The following is a 26,494-nucleotide window of genomic DNA, read 5'->3' on the forward strand; positions in this document are numbered from 1 at the left end:
ATCGCGGGAAAACGGCCGGTAAAAACCGGCCGTGACCCGTCGGCTGACACCCGCTGTTGACACCCGCAGGACAGGTAGGGCGCGCGCGCCCCCTACCTGTTTTGAAGGCAGCCGTTTTAAAATGTGCTTTTGCCTACGAGTGCCGCCCTGCCACCGTTTATATGCGGTGGCTGGCCGGCAAATGGTTAAAAATATTCTTTCCAAATATATTGCCATATATTTGAAATACTACAATTTTGGCCATATTGAATATATTTCCAAATATATTTTTATATATATATATATATATATACACTATATGTTGAAATGCGTTTTTATTACAAAATATTTTTAAAAATACATTTTCAAATATACCGTATATCTTTAAAAATACAAATCTACATTTTTGGAATTCATTTACAAATATATGTAAAAATGTATGTTAAAATGACTTTTTTTTATATGTTAAAAAAATCTGAAGAATATTTTTAAAAATATATTTTTTTATATATATTCTTCAGATTTTTTCTAACATATAAATACGTCATTTTAACATATATTTGTAAGTGCATTCCACAAATGTAGATTTGTAGTTTTAAAGACATACAGTATATTTGAAATGTATTTTTTATAATATCTTTCATATATTTTGTAATTAAAATACATTTCAACATGGTGTGTGTGTGTGTATATATATTTACTGAAATATATTTTAAAATATATTGAATATGGCCAAAATTGTAGCATTTCAAATATATGGCAATATATTTAGGTAGAATATTTTTAAAGAATATTTCAAATATATTTTTCTTCCATATGGGATGCAGTTTGAAAATGTCATTGAGAATGTAAACCAAATCTATGAATTAGGGGCCCCCAGAACTTGAAGTGCCTGGGCCCTCCAAGGTCTAAATCTTGCCCTGCCTGAAGCTGACTCCTCATGATATGTTATTGAGCTAGCATTGTTATCCACATTCTTAATGCTTTCTTGGAAGATTGCACCTCACCAACCTTTGGATGAACTAGTAAAGATCGGTAGAAATCTATGATATAACTCCACACCTGCGGATCCACCTACCAAGCACCCCATTTAAACGCCTATCTGCAAACATTAAGATCTCATTGTTTTAGTAATGATTGTCAAAGTAAAGAACTGGCAAAGAAAATCAAAGTCAAATATGTACACGGGGCGTTAGTTCTATATTTTACAATTATGCTGGTAGTAAGACCCTTCCTCATTTCTTTCATCTGTTGTTTTGGCATAGATAAAAAGAAGTGCTGTATGCATCATCACCAACAATGAATCCTTCCATTGGAAGATCCAGGAATCCGATCCTTCCACCAATCCCCAGTGCCAGGGATAGGAAGTTTCTGCTCAGCCTTGAGGACTTCATAAAGACAGAGACTGAGAAACTGTCAGCTGCTGGTCAGTTGGATGATGAACAGCAGTATATTATCTATGGACAAGTCTTTGAGAAGGTAATTGGGTATTTGCTTAGTTTGGGTTATTTCAATTCACCTTGAAAGTTAGAGGTACTACCAGGGGCGGACTTACCATTTGGAAACTCGGGCACTGCCCGAGGGCCCGGGGTCAGTAGGGGGCCCTATGAGATGCCCCTGGTACCTTTTTTATAGGCTTTTTTTGAGTTTGGGCAAGGACACAGGGGTCCCATGATCCCCTATTGCCCAGGGGCCCCATGAGTTGTCAGTCCGCCCCTGGGTACTACAGAGAATGAACCTTGAAGGGGTGAGGGTTCATACTCTTGCATGCACATATCCCTTTTTTACCTCTCAAAAGCATTTTCAGCAACTCATTTAATCACTTGCAGCTTCTTTATCTTTTATCCCTTGTCTGTGTTCCAGTATAAGCTGGTGCCATGACCGCTGCCCTGTCTTTCCTGTTTCAGGGTGACTCCATTCTACTGTAGCATCCTATAGAATCATCTTTGCATGCAGGGACTAGCATTCTTTCTCTCTACACTGTGTGCATCAATAGAAACACAGCCCCATAGCCTAGGATGGCAAAGAACTTCCTTGCTCCTCTACCCCCCTTCCCTTTTCCAATGTAAAAGACTGGCTCCAGACTGCGCTGTTCATTGTTAGCTCTTTCCTGTGAAGAACAGAAGTTAAAATGGTTGTAAAGGCTGAAGGTTTTTTACCTTCATGCATTCTATGCATAAAGGTACAAAACCTGCGTACAGCAGTGCCCCCAGCCCCCTCAATACTTACCTGAGCCCCATTGAGATCCAGCGATGTGAAGGACAGCCTTGGCTGTCTAGGATCTCTGCCTCCTCATTGGCTGAGACAGCAAGTGCGAGCCATTGGCTCCCACTGCTGTCAATCACAGCCAGTCAGCTAATGAGGAGAGAGAGGGGGCCGTGGCTCTATGTGTGAATTGACACACGGAGAAGCGGGTGCCCCCATAGCAAGCTGCTTGCTGTGGGGGCACCCAATAGAAAAGAGGAGCCAGGAGAGGCTGCAGGGGATCCAAGAAGAGGAAGTTCGGGGCTGCTCTATGGAAACCACTGCACAGAGCAGGTAAGTATAGACATGTTTGTTATTTTACCCCAAAAAAAAATTAATCTTTAAAATTGCTTTAAGGAAAGTAGCACAGAGAGAGCCTGCAGCACTGGAAGTTATAAATTACAAGTGCGGGGGTAAGAATTTTAACAAATAGTTTAAATGGTTTACTTAGGAATGTTTATTTTACTGCGCTCATTGTGTTACGCTAAAGAAAGGCTGAGGGTTTAATAATGCTTTAAAGTGAGCATGTGCAGATAGAAACACGGGAGCTGCCATTGCCAGCATGATAATAAAAGTACAGGCTTGGGGCCAGTCACACTGATCTCTACCATTCTACTAAGCTGGTGAGGACTCGTCCCCGAAACACGTCAGTAAACCAATCATACTGAAAGTTGGACACCCCGCCACTGTTATGGCCATCTCTACCATTCTACTAAGCTGGTGAGGACATGTCCCTGAAACACGTCAGTAAACCAATCATACTGACAGTTGGACACCCCGCCACTGTTATGGCCATCTCTACCTTTCTAAGCTGGTGAGGACTCGTTCCCAAAACGCGTCAGTAAGCCAATCATACTGAAAGTTGGACACCTCGCCACTGTTATGGCCATCTCTACCGTTCTAAGCTGGTGAGGACTCGTTCCCAAAACGCGTCAGTAAGCCAATCATACTGAAAGTTGGACACCTCGCCACTGTTATGGCCATCTCTACTGTTCTACTAAGCTGGTGAGGACTCCTTCCCGAAACGCGTCTGAAAGCCGACCATACTGACAGTCGGACACCCCGCCACTGTTATGGCCATCTCTACCATTCTACTAAGCTGGTGAGGACACGTCCCGGAAACGCGTCAGTGGGCCAATCATACTGACAGTTGGACACCCCGCCACTGTTATGGCCATCTCTACTGTTTTACTAAGCTGGTGAGGACTCGTCCCTGAAACGCATCTAAAAGCCGACCATACTGACAGTCGGACACCCCGCCACTGTTATGGCCATCTCTACCGTTCTATTAAGCTGGTGAGGACTCGTCCCCGAAACGTGTCTGAAAGCCGAACATACTGACAGTCGGACACCCCGCCACTGTTATGGCCATCTCTACCGTTCTACTAAGCTTTCCATTTATGCCATGTTTGTGAATATGTTTTCATCCTGTTTACCTTTAATAAACCTTGGATTAATGCACTTGGGGTTTGCTCCTCCTCTTTGCTCTTTTTTCAGCTGTTGATTTCTCTATCTGAGGAGGGCAGCATCTCCGAAGGGCTATCCATAGGTGATTTTGCTCCTGGTTCCCCTGGCATTCCTTTGGCATTTGATCCCTGGAGCGCTGGAGAGTTTATTCTGTTATTGAGCGTTTTTCAGCTTGAAGCTCGAAGCTCCAAAAAAAAAGCTCAAACTTAAAAACAATTGTTCTCTATGGTGCCTGTTCACACTTGATCGGCGAACAGGCACTATAGAGAACAATTGATTTTTAAAGTTTGAGCTTTTTTGGAGCTTCGAGCTTCAAACTGCAAAACGCTCAACTGTGAACGCAGCTTGAGGCTTGTCACACAGCTATACGGTTTTGCTTAAATTGTACTGTATTTTTCATCTTGCTGCCATGCTGCTGTTTCTTAATTGCCCACAAGATGGCATCACCACCTAGAAATTCTTCACACATTTAAAGCATAGTAAATCGCATAAAAAAAAAAAAATCCCTTCAAGGTGAAGACATAATGGGGTTTATTTACTAAAGCTGGAGAGTCCAAAATCAGACTCACTTCTGCATAGAAACCAATCAGCTTCCAGGTTTCATTGCCAAAGCTTCATTGAACAAGCTGAGGTTAGAAGCTGATTGGTTTCTATGCAGAAGGGAGTCTGATTTTGGACTCTCCAGCTTTAGTAAATAAACCCCAATGTGTTAGTATACATGGCATAGAAGCACATTATGCACAACTTACCTTAACCACTTCAAGTCCGGACACTTTTACCCCCTCCCTGTCCAGGCCAATTTTCAGCTTTCGGCGCTATCACATTTTGAATGACAATTGCGTGGTCGTGCAACACTGTACCCATATGAATTTTTTAGCATTTTTTTGAGACAGATAAAACTTTATTTACCACTGGGATTTTTTTTTTTTTTTGCTATATAAATGAAAATGTCCAAAAAAAGTGTTTTTCTTATAAAATTTTGCAAATAAATAATCTTGGCCAAAATGTATTCAGTTATCTTTTTAGTAAGAAAAATAACCCAAATTAGTTTATAACCAAAAATTATAATTTTTAAAACATTTTTTTAGATTTTTATATTATTATTGTCAGGAATGTACTCGCCAATGGTGGTGGGACTCACCTGCCTTGTGGGCTGCAGTACCAGGGCTGGCCAGCAGTTGCTCTCAGCAGCCAGAAGCTCACTCCTGCAATCAAGCCATTACCTGAGGCTGATTGCAGGAGGTGTATTTAAGGAATGGCCAGTCAGCGCCTTGGTGTATTGTTCCCATGAGCCCCTGTACCTGCATCCTGTCTGCTTCCTGCCTGATCTTTACTCTGCTTGATCCTGACTCTGCTTGAACTCTGCCTGCACCGACCTCGGCTACTCCTGACCAATCTTCTGCCTACTCCTTGTACCTTGTCTGCCCGTTAGCTACCGACCCGGCCCGCCTGACTACGTTGTTCTCCATATTTATATATATATATATATATCAGTTAAGGTTTGGGTTTGTTGCACCTTGTTGTACGTATTTGTGTTAGTTTTGGTTTGTTGCACAGCGTTTATGTTTGTGTTGCCATAATAAATTATATTGTTTTACACGCTATACCTGAAGTCTGTGTTTCCCTGTGTCGGTCCACACACCTCTGGTCATACCTGGAGCCCTGACAATTATTTATGTTTTTTGGGGGTTTTTTTTAACATACTGTCACCCTAGCAGTACAGTTTTTTTTTGTTTTTTTGTTTTTTTTGTTTTTTTTACACTGATTGCTTTTACACCCATAAAGGCTGTAAAAGCAATCATTTCTCCTTTTCTCTGGCTGCATTCTTGCAGCCATTGAGAAATACTGTGTGAACTGTGATTGGTCACAGCTTGTCACATGGTACAAGGCTGTTGTGAATAGCCTTGTATCATGTGATCATTTACAGATTTCACACGTAGTAAGCAATGATATCAGAAGTGACATCTTGCTTACACCTATTCATGTGATCACTGATTGGCCAATCAGTGATCACATGATCGGGACCTCACACAGAGGTCCCGTACAGCGATCGGTGTTCCGCTGTGTCCGGTGCCACGTGCTCCTAGGAAGCGCACACAATCCAAAATGGCTGGCGCAGTTTATGAACAGCAACCCGCCCCTGCACTGCCACCATGCGATTGTTTATATTCAGTGGCCGGACCGGAAGTGGTTAAAAAGAAGCCCTCCAGTGGTGCGCTGTCACCGCTGTAGAGGCTTCCATCTTCACGCGGTCTTCCTTCCGGGTTCGCAAGCTCCGGCCATCTGGCTGGCTGAGCCGCAATGATGTCACTCCCACGCATGTGCACAGGAGTCTCGGGACAAGGCACAGTGCTCTGAAGGAACGGCACGGGTATGCCGTTCCTTCAGAGCGCATGCGCTGGTTGTAAACCCCCCCCCGAATATATCCTAAATGGTGCACATTTAGGAGGTATTACTTTTACCTACAGGTAAGCTTTATTATATGATGAAGATTGGTATAGCCAACACTTGGCTTCCCGAATAATAAACTTTATTGAACGAGTAAAATGTGCATATAAAATGTCTTACGCGTTTCGGCAATAAGCCTTAATCATAGCTATCCTTTATTATGAGCTTACCTGTAGGTAAAAATGAACAAAGTGACTTTACTATCACTTTAATACAAGGCCAGCCTGCTTATAGAAAGGAAGGGAAACCCTGTGTTAGAGATATGTGTGAAGAGTATTATCCTGTGTCTCTATATGATTTACCGTATTTTTCACTCCATAAGATGCACATTTTTCCCCCCCAAAAAAATGGGGGGAAATGTGTGTGCGTCTTATGTTGCGAATGTGGAGCGTCTGGCCTGGTATTTCCACCATATTAGAATATCGGGCCGGCCGCTCATCTCTTCTCTGCAGACCTCCAGCGGTCCTACCTGTTCCTCGGTCCAGCGGTGTCCTCAGTCTTCTCTCCCTGGCACCGGCATGGCCCCCCAGCAGGTTGCAGCTTCATAGCCGGATGCTCACTGCACATGTGCAAGAAGCGCCGCGCTTTGTGAATGGTCCTGTAATCTTCTGGGACCTGTCACGTGTCCCAGAAGATTACGGGGAAGGAGGGGGAAGGACAACTCCGCGGAAGTGGGAGCGGGTACCGGTCAAATTCGGGTACCCGCTCCCCCTTCTCCGCTTCCCAAAGGTCCGCAGTCTCTGGTCATCCCCTGTACTATGTCCGCAGTCTCTGGTCATCCCCTGTACTATGTTTGCAGTCTCTGGTCATCTCTTGTACTGTGTCTGCAGTCTCTGGTCATCTCCTGTACTATGTCTGCAGTCTCTGGTCATCTCCTGTACTATGTCCGCAGACTCTGGTCATCTCCTGTACTATGTCCGCAGTCTCTGGTCATCTCCTGTACTATGTCCGCAGTCTCTGGTCATCTCCTGTACTGTGTCCGCAGTCTCAGTTCATTTGTACTGTGTCCGCAGTCTCTGGTCATCATCTCCTGTACTATGTCTGCAGTCTCTGGTCATCTTCTGTACTATGTCTGCAGTCTCTGGTCATCTCCTGTACTGTGTCCGCAGTCTCTGGTCATCCCCTGTACTATGTCCGCAGACTCTGGTCATCTCCTGTACTATGTCTCTGTTCTATCAGGAGATAGATTGGGGACTGTAAAAGAAGGGGAGAATCAGAGAAGACAGGATCAAACAGTCTTTTAACACAATGCAGAGGATTAACCCCTTAGGTCCCACAGTGAGTATAACAAGCACGCTTTACTGCATATACAGACTGATTTTACTGTTGTGGGTTTAGTAACACTTTAAGAATATTTGTAAGGTTGTCATGTTCTAGCCTGTAGATTAGCAGCTTTTTAATTTTTTTTTTTCCCCAAATACTTTTTGCTCTGGTGAGTTTATTCAATCTATTCGGTGGTGGATTTGTGTACGCTGGTTTTGTGTTTTTCACATGAAGATTTGTTGATTTGAAGATCTCATTTATTGATACAGATACAATTTTTGGTGTTGGACAATTGCACATTTAATTGGACACTATTAATAATTTATTTATATAAAGATATATGTATTTACACATTAAGCAATATTTTATAAATTGTGTGGGATTATTAGTGCAAACGTGTTATTTCATTTATATCTAAAGACCAGCCATGTCTACCCGGTACCCTCAGGGTGGCCTTGAGGCTACTCAAAAGAGATTGATATAACGAGGAGATAAGGCAGCTTTTTCACATTTTGAAGTGAAGGTTAACCCTTTGGCGCTGGCTCCTCCTGGCCCTCTAAGGGGTTTTAGATGTAGATTGGCTGTCACATGATTGGAAAGCACCCGATAGCAAGTAGAGATTGGGAGCGGTCTCTTAGCCACCAATAACTGTGCCGGGAGCGCGCACGCTGTGTGCTCTTGGCACAGTTCTCTTTTTTTGGGGTATGCACATGTTGACGTTAAGGCCCATTCACCAAGAGACCACATATATGCGTGTGGCTGGTGGGAAGGAGTTAATTATTAAAATGTCAATTATTCATTTGTTTAAAAAATAAACATCCTCCTTTTTGCCTAGGGTTCTTCTCTTATGCTACTTATTTTTCTTTCAGTTAATTGAGCATTGTGCGGAATATCAAGACATTCTTACTGCAATCAAGCAGGAATATGAGGAGTTTATTGATGTGCTCAGACAGGGAGAAATAGATGCCACCCATCTGCAGGCCAAGCTGAAAAGCCTGACATCTGAGCCCACCACCCTCATGTATTATAGGAAGAGGGCCACAGAGCTGGAAGAGAGGTTAGGTCATGAGAATTCTATGAATGAAATACTTACCTCTTCCCTATGGCTGTATGACACCGCTTCTAGCTACTAGTTCCGGAAAATAGGGTGTTTGATTTTTTTTTTTTTTTTTAATGATCATTATTTAGCTTTACACATTCAAAAGAAAAAAACTTTGAAAATATGACCATACATCCTACCATGTGTACAATTTTAGTTTTAGATCTCATTTCATTCACCGAAGCTGTAGTCAGGGAGACACTGTTAGAAACCACGGGGCCCCATACAGCCAACCTGACATCCCTCACCCACCCAAAAAAAAACACAATTTACTATGCTTCAGGTATGAATGAATACAGTGAGGGATTGGTACTGGTCACTCATTGTGTTCTTTCAGGAAAGGGCTTGTAAATGTGACATATTTACTGGACCCTTCCCCCACTCTACATACTGAGGAATCCTAAAGTGTGCTTGCAGCTGCTGGGGGGAAGAAGAGGGGGGAAACTGGCACCGTTATGGGTGCAAATTGAACCAGTATCATTCTGTATTCAATAAAATTTGGTTTACTGAGGTAATGCACAAGGTTGTTACGCTTTCTGTTTTGTTTCGCTTTGCAGTACCATTATGGGGGCACACAGGGGGGCCTGGGCATCAGGGGAAAACGTACGGTGCACCAGGAGGGTGATAGCTGCGGTGGGGGAGGGGCAATTACTGGCACCGATTCCCTGCATAGCTCCCTCTGCAGCAGCTGAGAGCCAGTGGGAGGGATAGCAGATGAAACCAGCTTTTTAGCTGTTGCAGAGAGAGCCATACAGGGGATTGGTTCCAGTAATTGCCCCCCGCCGTGCCAATCACCATCAGTGCCCACATCTGATTTACCCAGCTGCCTGCCCCCCTCTGCTGTCCTGGGCCCTGTACAGAAGGACTGGTGGTGCCTCCTTATCCATGGCCCTGGCTTTAGTACGAGTTCTGTGAATGGAGGGGGGGGGGGGCAGAAAGGCAGGCATAGTTGGCCACTCTTAATGAGTGCCTGTATCAGCTCTATTAACTCCCGCCACACCAGAAGATTACTGTGGCGAGGGTGCGGGGAGAATCTGTGGAGGAGGTTTTCCATTACAGGAGCGGGCAACAGCACAAGGGACACATGGTATTCATTGTAAGTAATGACCCTTGTGCTGATATTTTTTCTTGTGTAGACTTTAATGCAAAATAAAAGTAATTGATGTGTTTTTGTGTGCAGACATAGTTTTATAAGGTAAGCAGCCATAATGGATGTCATTACATCACTGCAACCTCATACAATGAATGATGGCTGCAATAAATTCACAATGATAAACAGCGCAGTGTATACATACATTTTGTTCTTCTCAAACCCCTTAACGCCCCAGTAACCCGTATGTGCAGCGCAATAAATCTGGGCTGTAACGGCCACAAAGCGCACATATGTGTTGCTGGGCGGGCAATGTTTATGTGCCGTGAGCATGGCCGATTTTTGCACCATTAATGGGTTAATTGGTCGGCCGTTTTTCAGGGTTTTAGCACATTTTTTTTATCGGTAAAGTTGGAAAAAAACGGCCGATTTTCCCGATCGGCCAATTTTCCCGGCAATGATGGGCAAATCGGCCGATCGTGAAGAAGGAGAAGGAGAAGAAGAAGAAGGAGAAGAAGATATGAAAAGTCTTGCGGTTGCAACAATGTATCTATTTGTATCCGAATAAAACCATCTGTATCCGAAATGGATACAAATGGATACATTGTTGCAACCGCAATACTTTTTCATGTCAAATATAATAGCGGGGCTCTCTGCAAGGGACAGAAGTAATTAAATGCCGGCCGTTGACGTAAAGAAAATCGTCCCATTTTTTTTTTTCTCTTTTTTTTTACCATTGGTGGTAACGTCGGCTTATTGAACGACTGATTTTTATTTTTTTTATTTTTAAAAACGGTCGGTTTTCGACCCGTCTATGGCCTGCATTAGCTGCTGAAAACAGCTCTTGGTCCTGAGAAACATCAGTAGCTGGCGGGACCACCTTCCAATCTTCCAATATGATTACCCATACTTCCTGACCTTCCCCCCCGAGCATTAAGAACTTTTAAAGAGGACGCCAGGGAGGGAAGGGGTTAAAGTGATACTAAAGTCTAGTTTTGTTTTGTTTTTCTGTATATAAAAAAGAATACTTACCTGCTATGTGCAATGGTATAGCACAGAAAGTTCCTTTTCTCCTCCTTGGCAGTCCCCTGCCAGCACTGTCAGCTTCTCCCTCCTCTGGGTGCCTTCTGCAGCAAGGCAGGTGCTAAGGAGTCACCCGTGTGTGCAAGCTCCTGAGAAGGGCTGTGTGCATCTATTGACATGCTCAGCGCTCATAAGCCACACCCCAGCTCCTCCCTCACAGAAGTTTGACTGAAAGCAGCACGGACCTATGGCTCTGCTGTCTTCAGTTTCTCCTGTGAAAGCGGGAAATGAGGGGAGCAATGCTTATAGACAGTGCTGGAGTGGTGACATGGAGCCAGGTAAGTGATTAGGGACGGTGGGGGGGGGCAGGTTAGGACAAATAGTAGGATGTTCTGTACCTTAATGCATGGCTTTTTCAGCTTTAGGATGTCTGTTACAACCAACATTGGACTGATTTACTAAAAGAATAGAGACTGTTCACTCATCAAAGTGGATGTTCACTTTGTAAATGTATTTATGCATTATGTAAAATGAATGCTTGCTTAGTAATGAAGGTTATGTTCACTATGAATACTCTGCAAGGTCAATTAACCCCTTTGCAACAGTATTATGCACATTTGCGTCTATATGACAGGTGGGCCTTTACGCCAAGCCACCGCATATATGTATTACTGTGTTGTTCTGGAGCTCACTCAATCAGCACCCCCAGAAATGTGACTGAGCTGTCACCAACAGCTCAAGATCAACTGCCAACAATAAGTAACCAGTAGGATTGGCACCCAAATACTGTACACCAGCCTATTAGCTTCTGGCATCATGTTTCACTTAATGGGCCAACTGTTGCTGTCAGCAAGGGGTTAAAACACAGGATTTTTGTTTCATCTTGATTGAATGATTGCAGATGACCCAGAATTACCCTATTCACTAAGCCAAGTGAACATTTACCTTGTCAATTGAACTATATCTGCTTGTTTAGTAAATCAACCCCATACCTAATCACCAAAAATGAAAAAAAAAAAACCTGTAGAAAATATTAAATCAGCAAAACATGAAACTGATAAATTTCTTTTAATTTGCAAAAATAAGTGCCATAAGATGCCACCAGAACCAATACTAAAGACAAAATCAGTGTCATGGATGGACTGTATCTGTGGCTGGCAGTGGCAGGGTGACAGTTGCAGTGAGTGGAGGATGATGGATCCACACTCTGACAGATCCCAGGCTGGAATTCCCCAGGCAATGGGGGGAGATAAAACGCTGTGACAGCAGGCAACTGAACTGAGCGATCCCACACAGTGACAGATCCGACACAACACATCAACACCAACACTGACACAGATCAGCAGGCCCAGCAGGCACTAGAAGAGCAGGCTGTGGGATCCTGATGATGTCATCACTCACTGACACATTGCATATGTGATGGATGGCCGGCTGGGTCACATTCACACAGACACGAGACATCAGAGTCAGACATTACCTTCCTCTGAAGGCACAGCTCCGCCTCCACTGATAAATGGGAAGAGAAGGGCTGGAACTCCACAGTGATCAGAAGCCACCAGCCGGATTGCAGTAGGGGACTGTGTCTGAGAGGAACACTGGAAGAAGCAGCAGCTCAGCTGCTACATTGGCCCCAGACACCCAGAATCCTCCTCTGTCCTTCCTTCCTCCCCTCTGCCACCACTCCTCTCAGCTAAAGGATCATTCATGACATGTCGACGTCCCACACAGAGAGAGTGCCAGCCTGTGCTGCGCCCAGGCGCCCCTAGGTGGCAGTGCTGCAACAGTGTACCTTTGCAATATTGCACTGGGTTTTCCTTTGCCCCAATTCCTCATTCAATGAATAGAGGTTTCGACTTTTCTGGAGTTTGACCCCTGTCCATTCCTGGAATCCAGAATCAGACAGTGCCTTTACAGCCAATAACAGTGCTTCGTTCTGGGGTGGGGCAGGAATTAAAGTCTAAGTCGGAAACATCATGGCCTCTATTGCATGTACGCCCAGGATCAAGCAGAACACTCTGGGTGTGCAGAAAATAATTTTCAGCATGACAGTAGATACATTTTAGGCACCATGATATGTCTGCATGAAAATTGTTGTGTTGTTTTACTAACTATAAGAACCCTGGGAGCAGACAAATGCATGTCAAAGGATTGCTGCTACTCCCGACCTGTCTATGCTAGATCATGCCCACTAATACGTTTCACCCTGCCCATTGGTGCTTAGTCATAGCAATGAATAAGCTCTAGTGGGTGGGGCAAAATGCGTTAGAGGGTGTGGTCTAGCGGAGACATGTGTGCTGAGGCCACTCTTTACACTCCAAACAGGATAGACTAATACAGTTCCATAACTGAAATGCTTGTGTAGCACTACCCGCTTAGGAGTCGCTGAGTTTTGAGTTCCCCTTAAAACTCTGCACAGCCAGGCAACACACATTTTCTTACACACTTTGCACTCAGAGTCAGTAAACAGTCCTTAAACTTGGTTTTGTGCTTCTATTAAGGGGTTTAGAACTTGGATGGGGTTTTGAGGTGCATGGGATGCCCAAGGAAACTGCAATCTTGAGGACAAACTCCTTAGCAACTATGTACAGAATTTAATGCAGAAGCCCTGGATGAGAAGCTAGTTGGGTTTTCCACCTGACTGCCCTCTCCCCTTATCCGGCACAGGGGGTGTAAGAGTACTCACACTGTCCTCTCCTGATGGGTTGGTGGCTGCCTTTAGGCCTTTCGCTGGGCTGGCTCCTTCCCTGCTGCTCAGGATGTCTTCTCTTGGAGACAGTAGTATAGTGAACATCCTCTTCTCCAGCACCTGCCTGTAGGTAGGCCCCCTTCCTGGGCCCTCTCCCAGGCTCACACTCCAGCCTCTCAATCCATCTTCCACCCGACACTGCTCCCTTCTACGCAGGCTCTGCGATGCTTAAGGGTTGTCTTGGCCTCCTGCCAGGGGATTGGCCAAGGTCCCTCAAGTATGCAAATCCAAGCTTCTTCCCCTCCTACATTCCTCCTCCAGAAAGCTATCAGGTTTATGGAGAGGTGGGAGGGCTCCAGAAGCCCTGACCTTCAGAACCTCCCTAGCCTCTCCTAAAGTGAACTATTGCCTCACTCCCAGGCTGACTCATCCCAGTCTGCTACTCATCCTCTTATTGACAAAAAAGCTACCCAGCTAACCCGACGGGCATTACACTTGGAAAGCATTCCAATAGAAAGGTATTTCCATACAAATCAAAACAAAATGGTGAAAAAAAATCATAATGGTAAGAAGTTACCTTTCACTGAACTGGTAGAGCGATATTCTTACAAATCTTATTATATAAGGATACATAACCTAATGATATAATGGATCTTTCCCTGTAACTCTCTTACCTAATTTGTAACCTTCCATCAATACCCCTCATTACTGTCACCCTTTCCTTTTCCATCTACGTTCCCCTGCTTTAACATGATGCATTTTTTTTTCTTAGGATTGAATTAATTAATCTGGACTCTGATAGAATTGAACGTGAATTGCAAAAACTGCTCAAACAGACGAGCATGAAGCACCCTCCAGTAAAGGAGAAATCACCTGAAAAGGAGGAAATAAACCCCTACTCTCTGATCCCAGGTATGGTCCACCCAAGGTTGGAGCTGACTATTTTGCGACCTAGCAAGACCAGATACTCTCACCCCCCCCCTAAAAAAAAATTCCCCCTCCCAGCATAAACCTTCCTTAAAAATCTGCTTGAATGGATTTACAGTTTTATAAAACAGTGGTTTTGCGCAAGGCGGCCCCGATCTTCTTCTTCTTGGGTCCCCTGCTGGCACTCTTGGCTCTTCCTCCATTTTGAGTGCCCCCATTGCAAGCTGCCTGCTATAGGGGCACTTTTGCGGGCTCTGTTCTGAGCCAGGCTGTGTGCATCTATTCCACACACAGGTAGGCCCTGCCCCCTGCTTCCTCTCCACAGGATTTGATTAACAGCAGCAGGAGCCAATTTCTCTTGCTGCTGCCTCTGTGTCCTATGAGAAGAGAGAGCAGCAACGTCCTGCGCACAGCGCTGAATTGAGATTGGGCCCAGTTAAATATTTAGTAGGGGGGGGAGCTGAACATGAAAGGTTTTTTACCTTAATGCAGAGAATGCATTAAGCCAAAAAAACGTTTAGCCCTTACAACCACTTTAACTGAAAAATCTCCTTTCATGTTGTGAGTGCTGCCAGATGCCTCATTCCACAACTTCCTGGACTCCCTGATGCTTTGCATTTTCTCCTCAATTTCTAAGGACTACATACCCCATGGTACTTTGCTGCCTGAACACACTGATTCCTGTACTGACTCCACCTTCTGAAACTCCTCCTCCCAGCACCTCTGTAGTTCAGAAGGCCTGCTCTGTGAAACGTGTGACACGGCAGTGCCTATCACAGGACATAGTGACTACAGGTCACAGAATTCAGGGAAGTAAATGTGTGCAGAGCATCACAAAGTTTAACAACTTCAGGATCCTTCAGATTAATAGGAATAGACTAGAAATATTTGATATATAATGTGTAAATTAATATATGTTTTTTTCGTTTTCATCATCGAAACGCCTTAAAATGAAGTGTGAACCGCACAGTGAATCCTTTATAAATAATCATCAGAGTGTATGCTAAGGCTAAGCTCAACTAATGGCAATCTTTTAGTTCTTGGTGAATACTAGCAGGCTGATTCACCTTTGTCTTTTATATCTGTTGAAACTATTTTTTTGTTATCTTTTATTAATAAAGCCATATCATACCATTTTAGGCCCCTTTCACACTGCCGGTCCGATCGGGTCAGTTTTTCAGGCAGACGTGATCAGACCATCCATAGCTCTCTACATATGTCCGCTGACACCCGCCGGCATCCGATCGTGTACGCTAAAAACAGACGGATGGGGATCCGTTCCCCATCTGTCAGATCAGATCGGATGATCCATCCAACCGCCCCATAGAAAACGGCAGGCTGTGTCTGTGTCCGCTCTGCATCAGCGTAGTGGACACAGACCTGTCATCCGCTTGATCAGCTGAAAAATCCCCCCACTGGGCAATCAGATCTGTTGATGGGTCCGCCCCAACTGAAAGGGGGCTTAACCGTTTGCAATAGGACATACAGTAAATAGATATATGTTATTTACAGTGCAAAACATAACACAGTGGGGGTCACTTACTAAAACTGGCGGATGCAAAATCTGGTGCAGCTCTGCATAGAAACCAATCGGCTTCCAAGCTGAAGACAGAAGCTGATTGGCTACCATGCACAACTGCACCAGATTCTGAGTGCTCCAGTTTTAGTATCCGCCGCCCCCCTCTGTCAATCCCTCCACTGGCTTCCAATTGACCAACGCATAAAATTCAAATTGCTAACATTGACGTACAAAGCTGTTCATAACACTGCCCCAAACTACATCACCGACCTGATATCCAAATACCACCCAAAACGTACTCTCCGCTCCTCACAAGACCTCCTACTCTCTAGTTCCCTGGTTTCCTCCTCCCATGCCCGTGTCCAGGACTTCTCCAGGGCTTCCCCCATCCTCTGGAACTCACTACCCCAATCCATCAGACTGTCACCTACTCTCCTCACCAGGGGCGGACTGACCATCTGGAAACGTGGGCACTGCCCGCGGGCCCGGGGTCAATAGGGGGCCCCATGAGATGCCCTTGGTACCTTTTTCATAGGCTTTTTGAGTTTGGGCAAGGACACAGGGGCCCCATAATCCCCTATTGCCCGGGGGCCCCATGAGTTGTCAGTCCGCCCCTGCTCCTCACCTTTAGGTGCACCCTGAAAACCCGTCTCTTCAGGGAAGCCTACCCTGCCCTCAGCTAATTGCCGATCCCCTCCACTCTTCCCACCACTCCATCCCCCACAGCTATTTCCTCCTGTACCACTATCCCCTCCCCCCTAGATTGTAAGCTCCAAGGAGCAGGGCCCTCGAACCCCTCGTGTATTGTATTGTATTGTTACTGTACTGTCTCGTGTACTGTCTCCCATTGTAATGTACAGCGCTGAGCAAACTATTGGCGCTATATAAATCCTGTATAATAATAATAATAATAATAGTAAATTTCCCCCATTAAAGTGGTTCTAAAGGAAGAAGGTTGTTTACGTTAAAGTGGTTGTAAAGGCTCTATGCATGAAGGTAAAAAACCTTCTGTGTGCAGCAGCTTCCCCCCAATACTTACCTGAACCCCATCTCAATCCAGCGATGGGCACAAGAGTCTCGGCTGTCACGGGTCTCTCCCTCCTCATTAGCTGAGACAGCAGAGGGAGCTATTGGCTCCCGCTACTGTCAATCACAGCCAGTGAGCCGATGAGGAGAGAGCGTCAGGTAGCGCCAAGTGTGCCCATAGCAAAAAGCTATGAAGAAGAGGCTCGGGACTGCTCTGTGCAAAAGCATTGCACAGAGCAGGTAAGTAAGACATAATATGTTTGTTAGTTTTTTCCTTGTGATAGAGCGGTAAGGTGTGTCAAGGTGTTGTCAGGCATATTGTAACCGGGCTTTTTTGTGGCATTGGTGCAGTATAGGCTTCTTTTTGAAAACTCGACCATGCAGCTAATTTTTTTTCAAGTATCATCGTATTGTGCTACTTGAAACAAGCACACTGTCTTTTTCTAGAACAGTCTGTATTTCTCCTGAGGTTACCTATGGGTTTTTCTTTGTATCCTGAACATTCTTCTGGCCATCCTGCTTCAATCTCTCTTGGTCTTCCTGACCTTGGCTTGGTATCAAGAGATCCCCAAATTTTCCACTTCTTAATAAGTGATTGAGCAGAACTGACTTGCATATTCAAGGCTTTGGATGTCTTTTTACATCCTTTTCCATCTTTATATAGTCCCATTACCTTGTTACGCAGGTCTTTTGACAGTTCTTTTCTTCTCCCCATGGCTCAGTATCTATCCTAGTCGGTGCATCCACGTGAGAGCTAACAAACTCATTGACTATTTATACACTGACACTAATTGCAATTTAAAAAGCCACAGATGTGGGAAATTAACCTTTAATTGTCATTTTAACCCGTGTGTGTCACCTTGTGTGTCTGTACCAAGGCCAAACATTCCAGGGAATGGAAACTTCTGATCCGGGCCATTTGGGGGAATTCTGTTATTATTATTTAAAAAGGAGCCAAAGAATTATGTTATAATAAACCGCTTTATATCATCACTATCATCGCTATCCTTAAATAAAAGACAGTTTTTTGACACGATCGGTCATATTTTCGCACGACCTCCTGCTCTCTAGCTCCCTTGTCTCCTCCTCCCATGCTCGTCTCCAAGACTTCTCCAGAGCTTCCCCTATCCTCTGGAACTCTCTACCCCGATTTATCAGACTATCGCCTACTCTGCTCACTTTTAGGCGATCTCTGAAAACCTATCTCTTCAGGGAAGCCTATCCTTCCCTCAGTTAATAACGGAATCTTCTATTCCTCCTACCAGTCCATCCCCCACAGTTATTACCTTTTGTACCACTAGCCCCTCCCTCCTAGATTGTAAGCTCCCAGGATCAGGGCCCTCCTAACCCTCTTGTATTGAACTGTATTGTTGCTGTATTGTCTCCCGGTATATTGTAAAGCGCTGAGCAAACTGTTGGCGTTATATAAATCCTATATAATAATAAATATTAATAATAATTTTCAATATCAATGGCAAAATATCATGATTTCTGCCAGGGTATGCCAACTTTTGAGCACAACTGTACATGAGATCCCGACTTGTGAGATCACGTGTATTGACCACCAGGGTTACTGTTTTCATTTTCTAGGCATGTCTATAGAAGATTCTCTTGATATGGCCGCACTTGAAAATTACCAGCAACAGTTAGATGACAAGAAGCAACAACTCATTTCCAGCATGAATACCAAATATGTTCCCATCCAAAGAAAACAGGAACTGGATTTAAAACTAAGCCTTGCCCTCCAAGAAAGGGAAGAAGCTGAACTATTAAACAAGAAACTGATGGACAGGTAAAACACATACGGCATAATACAATCAATATGAAGGTATGTTACCCTTCAAGTGGTAAAAAAGTCAATTTTATTTTTCCTCCATCAAATACAAATTATATAACTCACATACATTTGATTCTTTTTGTTTTCTTTTTTTTTTTTTTTTTATTAATTTGCTCCTCGGAGCTTCCTTTTTAATTGTTTGCTGCCTGCATTTTGTATTTTCCTTTTCTCTCTGTGCCCTCTTTGCCACTGGGACCTATGGCGTCCTGTGTGAGTCTCCACAATGTGCGCGTTCCTGCTCTGTGGTACTACTCTACGTGTGTCTCTCTCGCACTGGCTGCATTTTTATCTGATTTAGGGATAACAATTTTGACTTTAATACCACTTTAAATCTTTCATCTAATTTCTATTTCCACTTTTGCATCCAAATTGATATAAAACCTACTTCATATTTGTTACATGTCTGTATTCACATAGCATAAAGTAAAAAAAAAAAAAATTTAAATTGCAGCTTACCTTTTATAGCTGCTCTATTCTGAATCCTCCAGCGAGGAAAAATCCTAGGTAGTTCTCTTTGTTTATAAGGGGGTTGGACAGCATTGTTTGTCATAATTAACTCTGTCTGTATTGTGCAGGAAGATCTCCATTAACATTCTCCATGCACACGGGGTGTTTTATTAATGCTGGTAACATTAGCTGTGTAAAATCACGTTAAAACATGAGTTTTTCAGCGTATTTTTAGCGATTTTGTATTGGTGTTTAGTGGCGTTTTTCACATTTGTGTTTTTGAGCATTTTTTAGTTTTACTTGACCAAAAAAATTTATATTTTTTTGGTCAAAAAAAGTCCAAAAACACTGGTTTGCCGCGATTTACTGCGTTTTTCAGCGTTAGAGCATTTTTACAGCTAAAAACTCCTCTAGAAACCTACTAGGTCTGGGGGGGGAGGTTTCCAGCCAAAAAACATTGATTACAGTCTATGTGTGCATGGACACATAGGATAACATGCTGGGGGTTTACTAGCTGTAGGAAAAAACGTCAAAAGCCAAAAACAGTCGCTGTAAAAACGTCCCGTGTGCATGAGGACTAATTGATCAGCTACAAAGTTTTAAGCATTTACTTAGCAGCAATTATTATGAAATCTCCTCTGGAGGGAGTCATTTAAAAGGAATGGGGGGGCTCATATTTTCACAATCATGCCTAGTCTAAATCAAGCTTTATAAATAGTTACATTTTCAGTATACTCTTGGGATGCACACAGACTGTAAGCAGCATTTTTTGGCTGGAAAGAAAGCCCAGAACTAGAGGGTTTCTAGAGGTTTCTTTTTAGCTGTAAAAACGCTCTAAGGCCGGCCATACATGGGTCGAAATTCGAACAATTTTTCATCCGAAAATCGGACCTAACAATAATCGGACTATTTTTGCTCTGTTTTTGAGTCAATGGCACCAGCTGATTTTCGTGATTCCTCCCCTTTTTGGTGATCGGGCATGTTGGAAAAACCATGAAAAACTACCGATTTTCGACTCAATGACGGTGAAATCGTACGATCATTTTTCCGAAAAGAATATGCGCATGAGCCATGACCTGGAAGGAACAGAAGTTTCGCCTGTTATGTGGGGTGAACTTTATGAGTTGGTCAGTTGATTTTCGAAATCATTTATGGCACCATTGGATTACGGAGCGAACAATCGTTTGGAACTCGAACCATGTATGGCCTGCATAAGACTCCATGCACACGGGGCGTTTTAATAACGCTGGTAACGTTAACTGTGTAAAGTCACGTTAAAAACCTGAGTTTTTCAGCTTTTTTTAGCATCTTTGCAATAGTGTTTTGCCGCATTTTTCTGTGTCTGCGGTTTTTAGCGTTTTTTTTTGGTCAAAAAAAGTCCAAAAACGCCGGTTTTCTGCGATTTACCGTCATTTACCGCAGTTTACCACATTTTGCCATGTTTTCAGCGTTGGAGTGTTTGCGTTTTTAGCATTTTATTCACCAAAAACACCGTTTTTCAGCGTTCAAGCGTTTTTACAGCTAAATTCCTCTGGAAGCCCACTAGTTTTGTTTTTTTTTTTCCAGCCAAAAAACACTGATTACAGTCTGTGTGTGCTTGGACACATAGGATACCATGCTGGGGGGTTTAATGGCTGTAGAAAAAAATGTCAAAAGCCAAAAACAGCAGTTGTAAAAACGTCCCGTGTGCATGAGGACTAACGCTGCAAAATGCAGCAAACTGGCATTTTTGGACATTTATTTAGCAAAAAAAACATTTTTTGTTAAAAAACTGCAAGCACGAAAAAACGCGGCTAAATGCTAATGCAAAGATGCTAAAAAATGCTGAAAGAGTCGTGTTTTTAACGTGACTTTACACAGGTAACGCAACCAGCGTTATTAAAACGCCCCGTGTGCATGGAGCCTTCTGGCGATTTATACATTGTTGTAAATTTACATTCAGCATCATCTATTCCATGTCATGTATAATTCATCTGATGTAATAGTATGGTCTCTCATTTTCTTTAGTTACCAGAAGAAAAGAGTCATTGCAGATGCAATATCGTTTTGGGCAAAATCTAATAAAAATGTTGGTCTCTATGAGACATTAGCGGAAGTGATAGAGAAAGAAAGTGAATTGAAAGGTATTTCCTGTCCAGATACATACATGGTGTTCATTTCTTATGGTCACTGACACATGGGAACATGCTTGAGGGTGCACTTTGTATATGGCCCTGATTTCAATCACAGTGGGACATGTCACAGTTGCATCTGTTGATTCCAAGGTAGCTATATTAACCCCTAGACGCCGAGCGCACGCAAATATGCAGCCTCTCTTCATCTGGGCCTTGACGTCGAGCGTCTGCATATTTGCGTGCCATTAGAAAATGCATATGTGCTGAGAGTGTGCTCCCTGCGCTCTCCCAGCACATCTCTATGACTTTCGGAAAGGTCCCGATCTCCTCTTGCGATCGGGACCTTTTCCGATCATGTGACCGCCGTGATGGCGAATCACGGTGGTCACATGACCATAAGACCCCGCCCGCCTCCCGGCTTCTGAAACTCTTAAAGGGCCGGGAGGCATCGGCACAAAGGGGTTAAGGTTGCTGGCATCCACCCATTGTGATGAACATCCGCTCTATTGAGCGCCGCCCTGGACTCCACTCTTCCTCTGCAGTCTGGAACTTGACCGGTGCTGGACCGCAATGTTAAGTGCCGCAATGTCTGTGTACAAAGCGCTGCACACTGAACACATCACTTCTTAGAAAAAGCTTTGTTCCTGTGAAAATCTGTGGGGTGATCAGAAGAGGTCTGTGCACAGGAGATGCCCTCGCAATCTGACCGATTTGGAGTGTTTTTGCAAGGAAGAGCGGGCAAATATTGCCAAGTCAAGATGTGTCATGCTGATAGACTCCTCCCCAAAAAGACTGAGTGCTGGAATCACATCAAAAGGGGCTTCAACAAAGGATTAGTTTAAGGGTGTGCACACTTATGCAACCATATTATCTTAGTTTTTTATTTTTACTTCCCTCCCCCTAAAAGATTTCAGTTTGTTGTTCGTCTGAGTTATACAGTTTATAGGTCACATTAAAGGTGGCAAAAGTTCTGAAATATTTATCTTTGTCTCATTTTTTTACATCACAGAAACCTGACATTTTAACAGGGGTGTGTAGACTTTTTATATCCACTGTACATATACAAGGCCAATTTAGACAGGATCCAATTAACCTACCAGCAGGTCTTTGGAGTGTGGGAAGAAACCGGAGTACCTGGAGGAAACCCACGCGGGCACAGGGAGAACATGCAAACTCCAGGCAGGTGGTGCAGTGGTTGGGATTCGAGCCAGTGAGCCTAGTGCTGTCAGGCAGAAGTGCTAACCATTCAGCCACTGTTCTGTATTGCATACTAGCATATTGTGGCAGACTTTCCTTTACAACAGAGCTCTCCAGCGGCACATTGTCACCACTGCCGGTGCTCCCATCTTCACCAAATCTTCCTTCGTGGTATGGGCTACCCAGCCATTTGAATGGCTGGTCTGCGATGACTACACTCCCACACATTTGCACATAGGAGTCAACATCGCGGCACGGCACTTTGCTTTCACGCTCACTGTGCCCAGAATGCAGAGAATCACTGGGCTTGTGCACTGATATAATTGGCAACAGGGAAGATGAATTTCTCCTAAACGGTGCAAATTTAGGAAATATTCATGGTACCTGTATAAGCTTACTTGTGGGTACAATTTAAAATAGAATGTTTACTACCAATTTTATATTACAAATCTCCATAATTAAAGTGAAACTGAAGGCAAAAATAAAAAAAATAATTGGGAACAGACCGGCTCTTTATTGCAGGAGAGACATACAATGTCTCTTCTGCAATAAAATACACTTACCTGCCTATTCCCAATCCCCTGTAGAACGAACACTGAGCTGCACATGTGCAGGAGTGATGTCATCACACGCCTGCCAATCAAGACAGACGAAAACCGGCATCTGGAAGAAATCAGGGGAAAGATGCTGATGAGGGACCTTGTAGGCATCAGATCATTGAAGCATAAGTTATTATTATACAGGATTTATATAGCGCCAACAGTTTGCGCAGAGCTTTAAAAAATGAAGGTAGACATTAGAGTTACAATACAATTTGGTACAAGAGGACACAGAGGGCCCGGCTCGTTAGAGTTTACAATCTAGGAGGAAGGGTTGAGTGATACAAAAGGTAATAGCTGTGGGGGGGATCAGCTGATGGAAGAAATTAAAGGCAGTTTACTAGTTAGAAGCAGGATAGTCTTCTTTAAAGAGAGGTTTTCAGGGATCGTCTAAAGGTGGATAGATTTGGAGATAGGCGGACAGATTGGGGTAGGGAGTTCCATAGAATAGGAGAAGCTTGGAAGAAGTCCTGGAGACAAGCATGGGAGGAGGTGACAGGGGAACTAGAGAGCAGAAGATCTTGGGAGGATCGAAGAGAGCGGGTTGGTTGATATTTTGAGACCAGGTTGGTGATGTAGCTGGCGGAAGGGTTGTGTATGGCTTTGTTAGTTGTTAGTATTTTGAATTTTATTCGTTGCGCGAGTGGAAGCCAGTGGAGGGATTGGCAGAGAGGGATGGAGGACACTGAGTGGGGGCCAGTGGAGGGATTGGCAGAGAGGGGTGGAGGATACTGAGTGGAGGTCAGTGGAGGGATTGGCAGAGAGGGATGGAGGACACTGAGTGGAGGCCAGTGGAGGGATTGGCAGAGAGGGATGGAGGACACTGAGTGGAGGCCAGTGGAGGGATTGGCAGAAAGGGGTGGAGGACACTGAGTGGAGGCCAGTGGAGGGATTGGCAGAGAGGGCTGGAGGACACTGAGTGGAGGGATTGGCAGAGAGGGGTGGAGGACACTGAGTGGAGGCCAGTGGAGGGATTGGCAGAGAGGGGTGGAGGACACTGAATGGAAGCCAGTGGAGGGATTGGCAGAGGGGGTGGAGGACACTAAGTGGAGGTCAGTGGAGTGATTGGCAGAGAGGGGTGGAGGACACTGAGTGGAGGTCAGTGGAGGGATTGGCAGAGAGGGGTGGAGGACACTGAGTGGAGGTCAGAGGAGTGATTGGCAGAGAAGGGTGGAAGACACTGAGTGGAGGCCAGTGGAGGAATTGGGAGAGAGGGGTGGAGGACACTGAGTGGAGGGATTGGCAGAGAGGGATGGAGGACATTGAGTGGAGGGATTGGCAGAGAGGGGTGGAGGACACTGAGTGGAGGCCAGTGGAGGGATTGCCAGAGAGGGGTGGAGGACACTGAGTGGAGGCCAGTGAAGGGATTGGCAGAGAGGGGTAGCAGACACTGAACGGTTGGTAACGTGGATGAGCCTGGCAGCAGTATAGGTGAGTATTTGTGCCTTTAGTTTCACTTTAAAGGATAAGTTCACCTTTCGTGACATGTTACATGTTACACGCATATTCAGGGTGTAACATGATATGATCAGACCAGCCCCCGCTCCCTGCTTTGACAGCTAGCAGGGGACCTTCTCCCCCCTCTAGCTGTCAAGTTAAAAAAACTGTTGCTGTGCGGGGCTCCGCCCACCCGGCCGCATCACTCATTGACAGTCCCCTTTGAATGAGAGACTACAAGTCCCGACAGCCTTAGCGGCTGTTGGCTTGTAGTCCTCCGCGAACTACAATGGCGCTGTGAAGTGCCGTGGTAGTTCATTCATTCTTTATGTCAGTATATCTGCTTGCTTGTACATCCTGTATGGACAAGCAGATATACTGACAGGTCTGCAGGAGACCTTCATGGCAGCAGCAATCTGCTGATCACTGGTGCAATGATTTACAGGCTTCTGCAGACAAAAATAATAAATGCACATTATTTTAACTTGCAAAAAAATCTGCATATATAATTTTTTTACTAAAAGGTGAACTTATCCTTTAAGTGCAATCAGGGTGAAACGTGTCAGAGGCGCGTCGCCACAGGTGGGCAATGTGAGACTACAGACCATTTTACAAAGCCTTTTCTAAGGAGTGGCATGTTCAGTGTACAGCTGTTTGTATACAGATGTTGTGGTGAATAATGGCATACTTTGAGTCTGGTTTTATTTATTTATTACATTCATTACTTGTATAGTGCTGTCAATTTACGCAGCACTTCACATATATATATTGTACATTCACATCAGTCCCTAACCCTCAAGGGGCGTACAATCTCAGGTCCCTAACTTACATTCATACATACACATACTAGGGCCAATTTGGACAGGATCCAATTAACCTACCAGCATATCTTTGGAGTGTGGGAGAAAAACCCACGCAGGCACAGGGAGAACATGCAAACTCCAGGCAGGGGGTGCCATGGCTGGGATTCAAACCAATGACCCTTGTACTGCCAGGCAGAGGTGCTAACCATTTAGCCACTGTGCTGCCCAGGTTCACATATATGAAGTGCGGTATATCACATGTGATTTGCACAGGAACCGCACCGCATTCCTGTAAAAATCACAAGCGATTTATGTGCGATGCGATTGGAGCCGTACATTTTGTATGGCTGCAATCGCACCACACCAAAAAGGTGCATGACCCTTTTTTTGGTCCGCACTAGAATCGGATCACATGGGTATTCACACCCATGCAATCCGATTCTTCACATCGCACCGTGTTTTGTGGACCGCTTTTGGGGTGTTGTTAACTTAACATACACACCCGCAATGGTTCGCATGAACGGGGTGCGATTCTGATGCAGTGCGGAATTTGCACAGAAAACGCTGCGAATTCTGCACCGCATCAGTGTGTACCAGGGCTCAAAGTGTGTATCTGCAGTACTTTTGCAGTGAACTGACTCAATGCAACTATGCAGGGAGTGCTTGCACCTACAAGACCTATTTTTATAGGACAGATATTTAAATTATACCCTCAAATCTGTATTTTTATAAATAAAGCCCATAATGTGCAGCCAAGCGGAGCATCTTTTCATAAAATCATAGTGGGGGAAGGAAAGAAATTGATGCATTTTGCGCTTTTTGTGCTTTTCCATGATTCATATGATTAAGCGTTAGAAAACCACGAAACACGTCAATGCCTTTCCTTCCCCCCACTGTGATTTTCTGTCCTCAGATATGTTTTTTGATAAATAAAGCCCACAAGGCGTGCAGCCATCCGGAGTATCTTTTCATTCTCAGTGGGCATAGATTTACTTTAACATCAGAGCTTAGCATCTTATTTACCTATAAAATCCATATTCAGAATTGCAGGCATTTGTAAAAGAACAATTAGCATTTGCACTGTCAGAAAATAAATTTTGGCTTTGTCATGGAAGTCTTTTTTTTTATGACTTTGTATTTAGCTACAGATGAGTCAGCACCCACTAATGTGTTTGATGATCTGGAGCCAAGGAAGAGTATGGAAGCTGAATCCTTACTAGAATATGTAGAAAGGTAAAAGACATGACTTTGTCATTCCTAATATCACATATTAAAATGAAAAACAACAT

At 44.2% G+C, this 26,494-nt stretch overlaps 1 protein-coding gene across 2 annotated transcripts in view; it reads left to right on the plus strand.

Annotated features, from left to right (window-relative positions):
• The window catches only part of CLHC1 (clathrin heavy chain linker domain containing 1), a 66,607-nt gene that overhangs the window by 10,745 nt on the left and 29,368 nt on the right, over nucleotides 1–26,494 (plus strand). For both annotated transcript variants that reach the window (XM_089663917.1, XM_089663918.1), the window contains exons 2-7: nucleotides 1,245–1,458; nucleotides 8,271–8,458; nucleotides 14,072–14,211; nucleotides 18,362–18,563; nucleotides 21,063–21,178; nucleotides 26,348–26,438. In XM_089663917.1, the coding sequence (XP_089520043.1) occupies nucleotides 1,279–1,458; nucleotides 8,271–8,458; nucleotides 14,072–14,211; nucleotides 18,362–18,563; nucleotides 21,063–21,178; nucleotides 26,348–26,438 (917 nt within the window). In that variant the 5' untranslated portion in view covers nucleotides 1,245–1,278. The remainder of the gene's footprint in view (nucleotides 1–1,244; nucleotides 1,459–8,270; nucleotides 8,459–14,071; nucleotides 14,212–18,361; nucleotides 18,564–21,062; nucleotides 21,179–26,347; nucleotides 26,439–26,494) is intronic.

Source organism: Staurois parvus, unplaced genomic scaffold (genome assembly GCF_062004578.1).
Source record: "Staurois parvus isolate SC_StPar_1 unplaced genomic scaffold, SC_StPar_1.0 ptg001798l, whole genome shotgun sequence".
In the NCBI taxonomy this organism is placed as follows: domain Eukaryota; kingdom Metazoa; phylum Chordata; class Amphibia; order Anura; family Ranidae; genus Staurois; species Staurois parvus.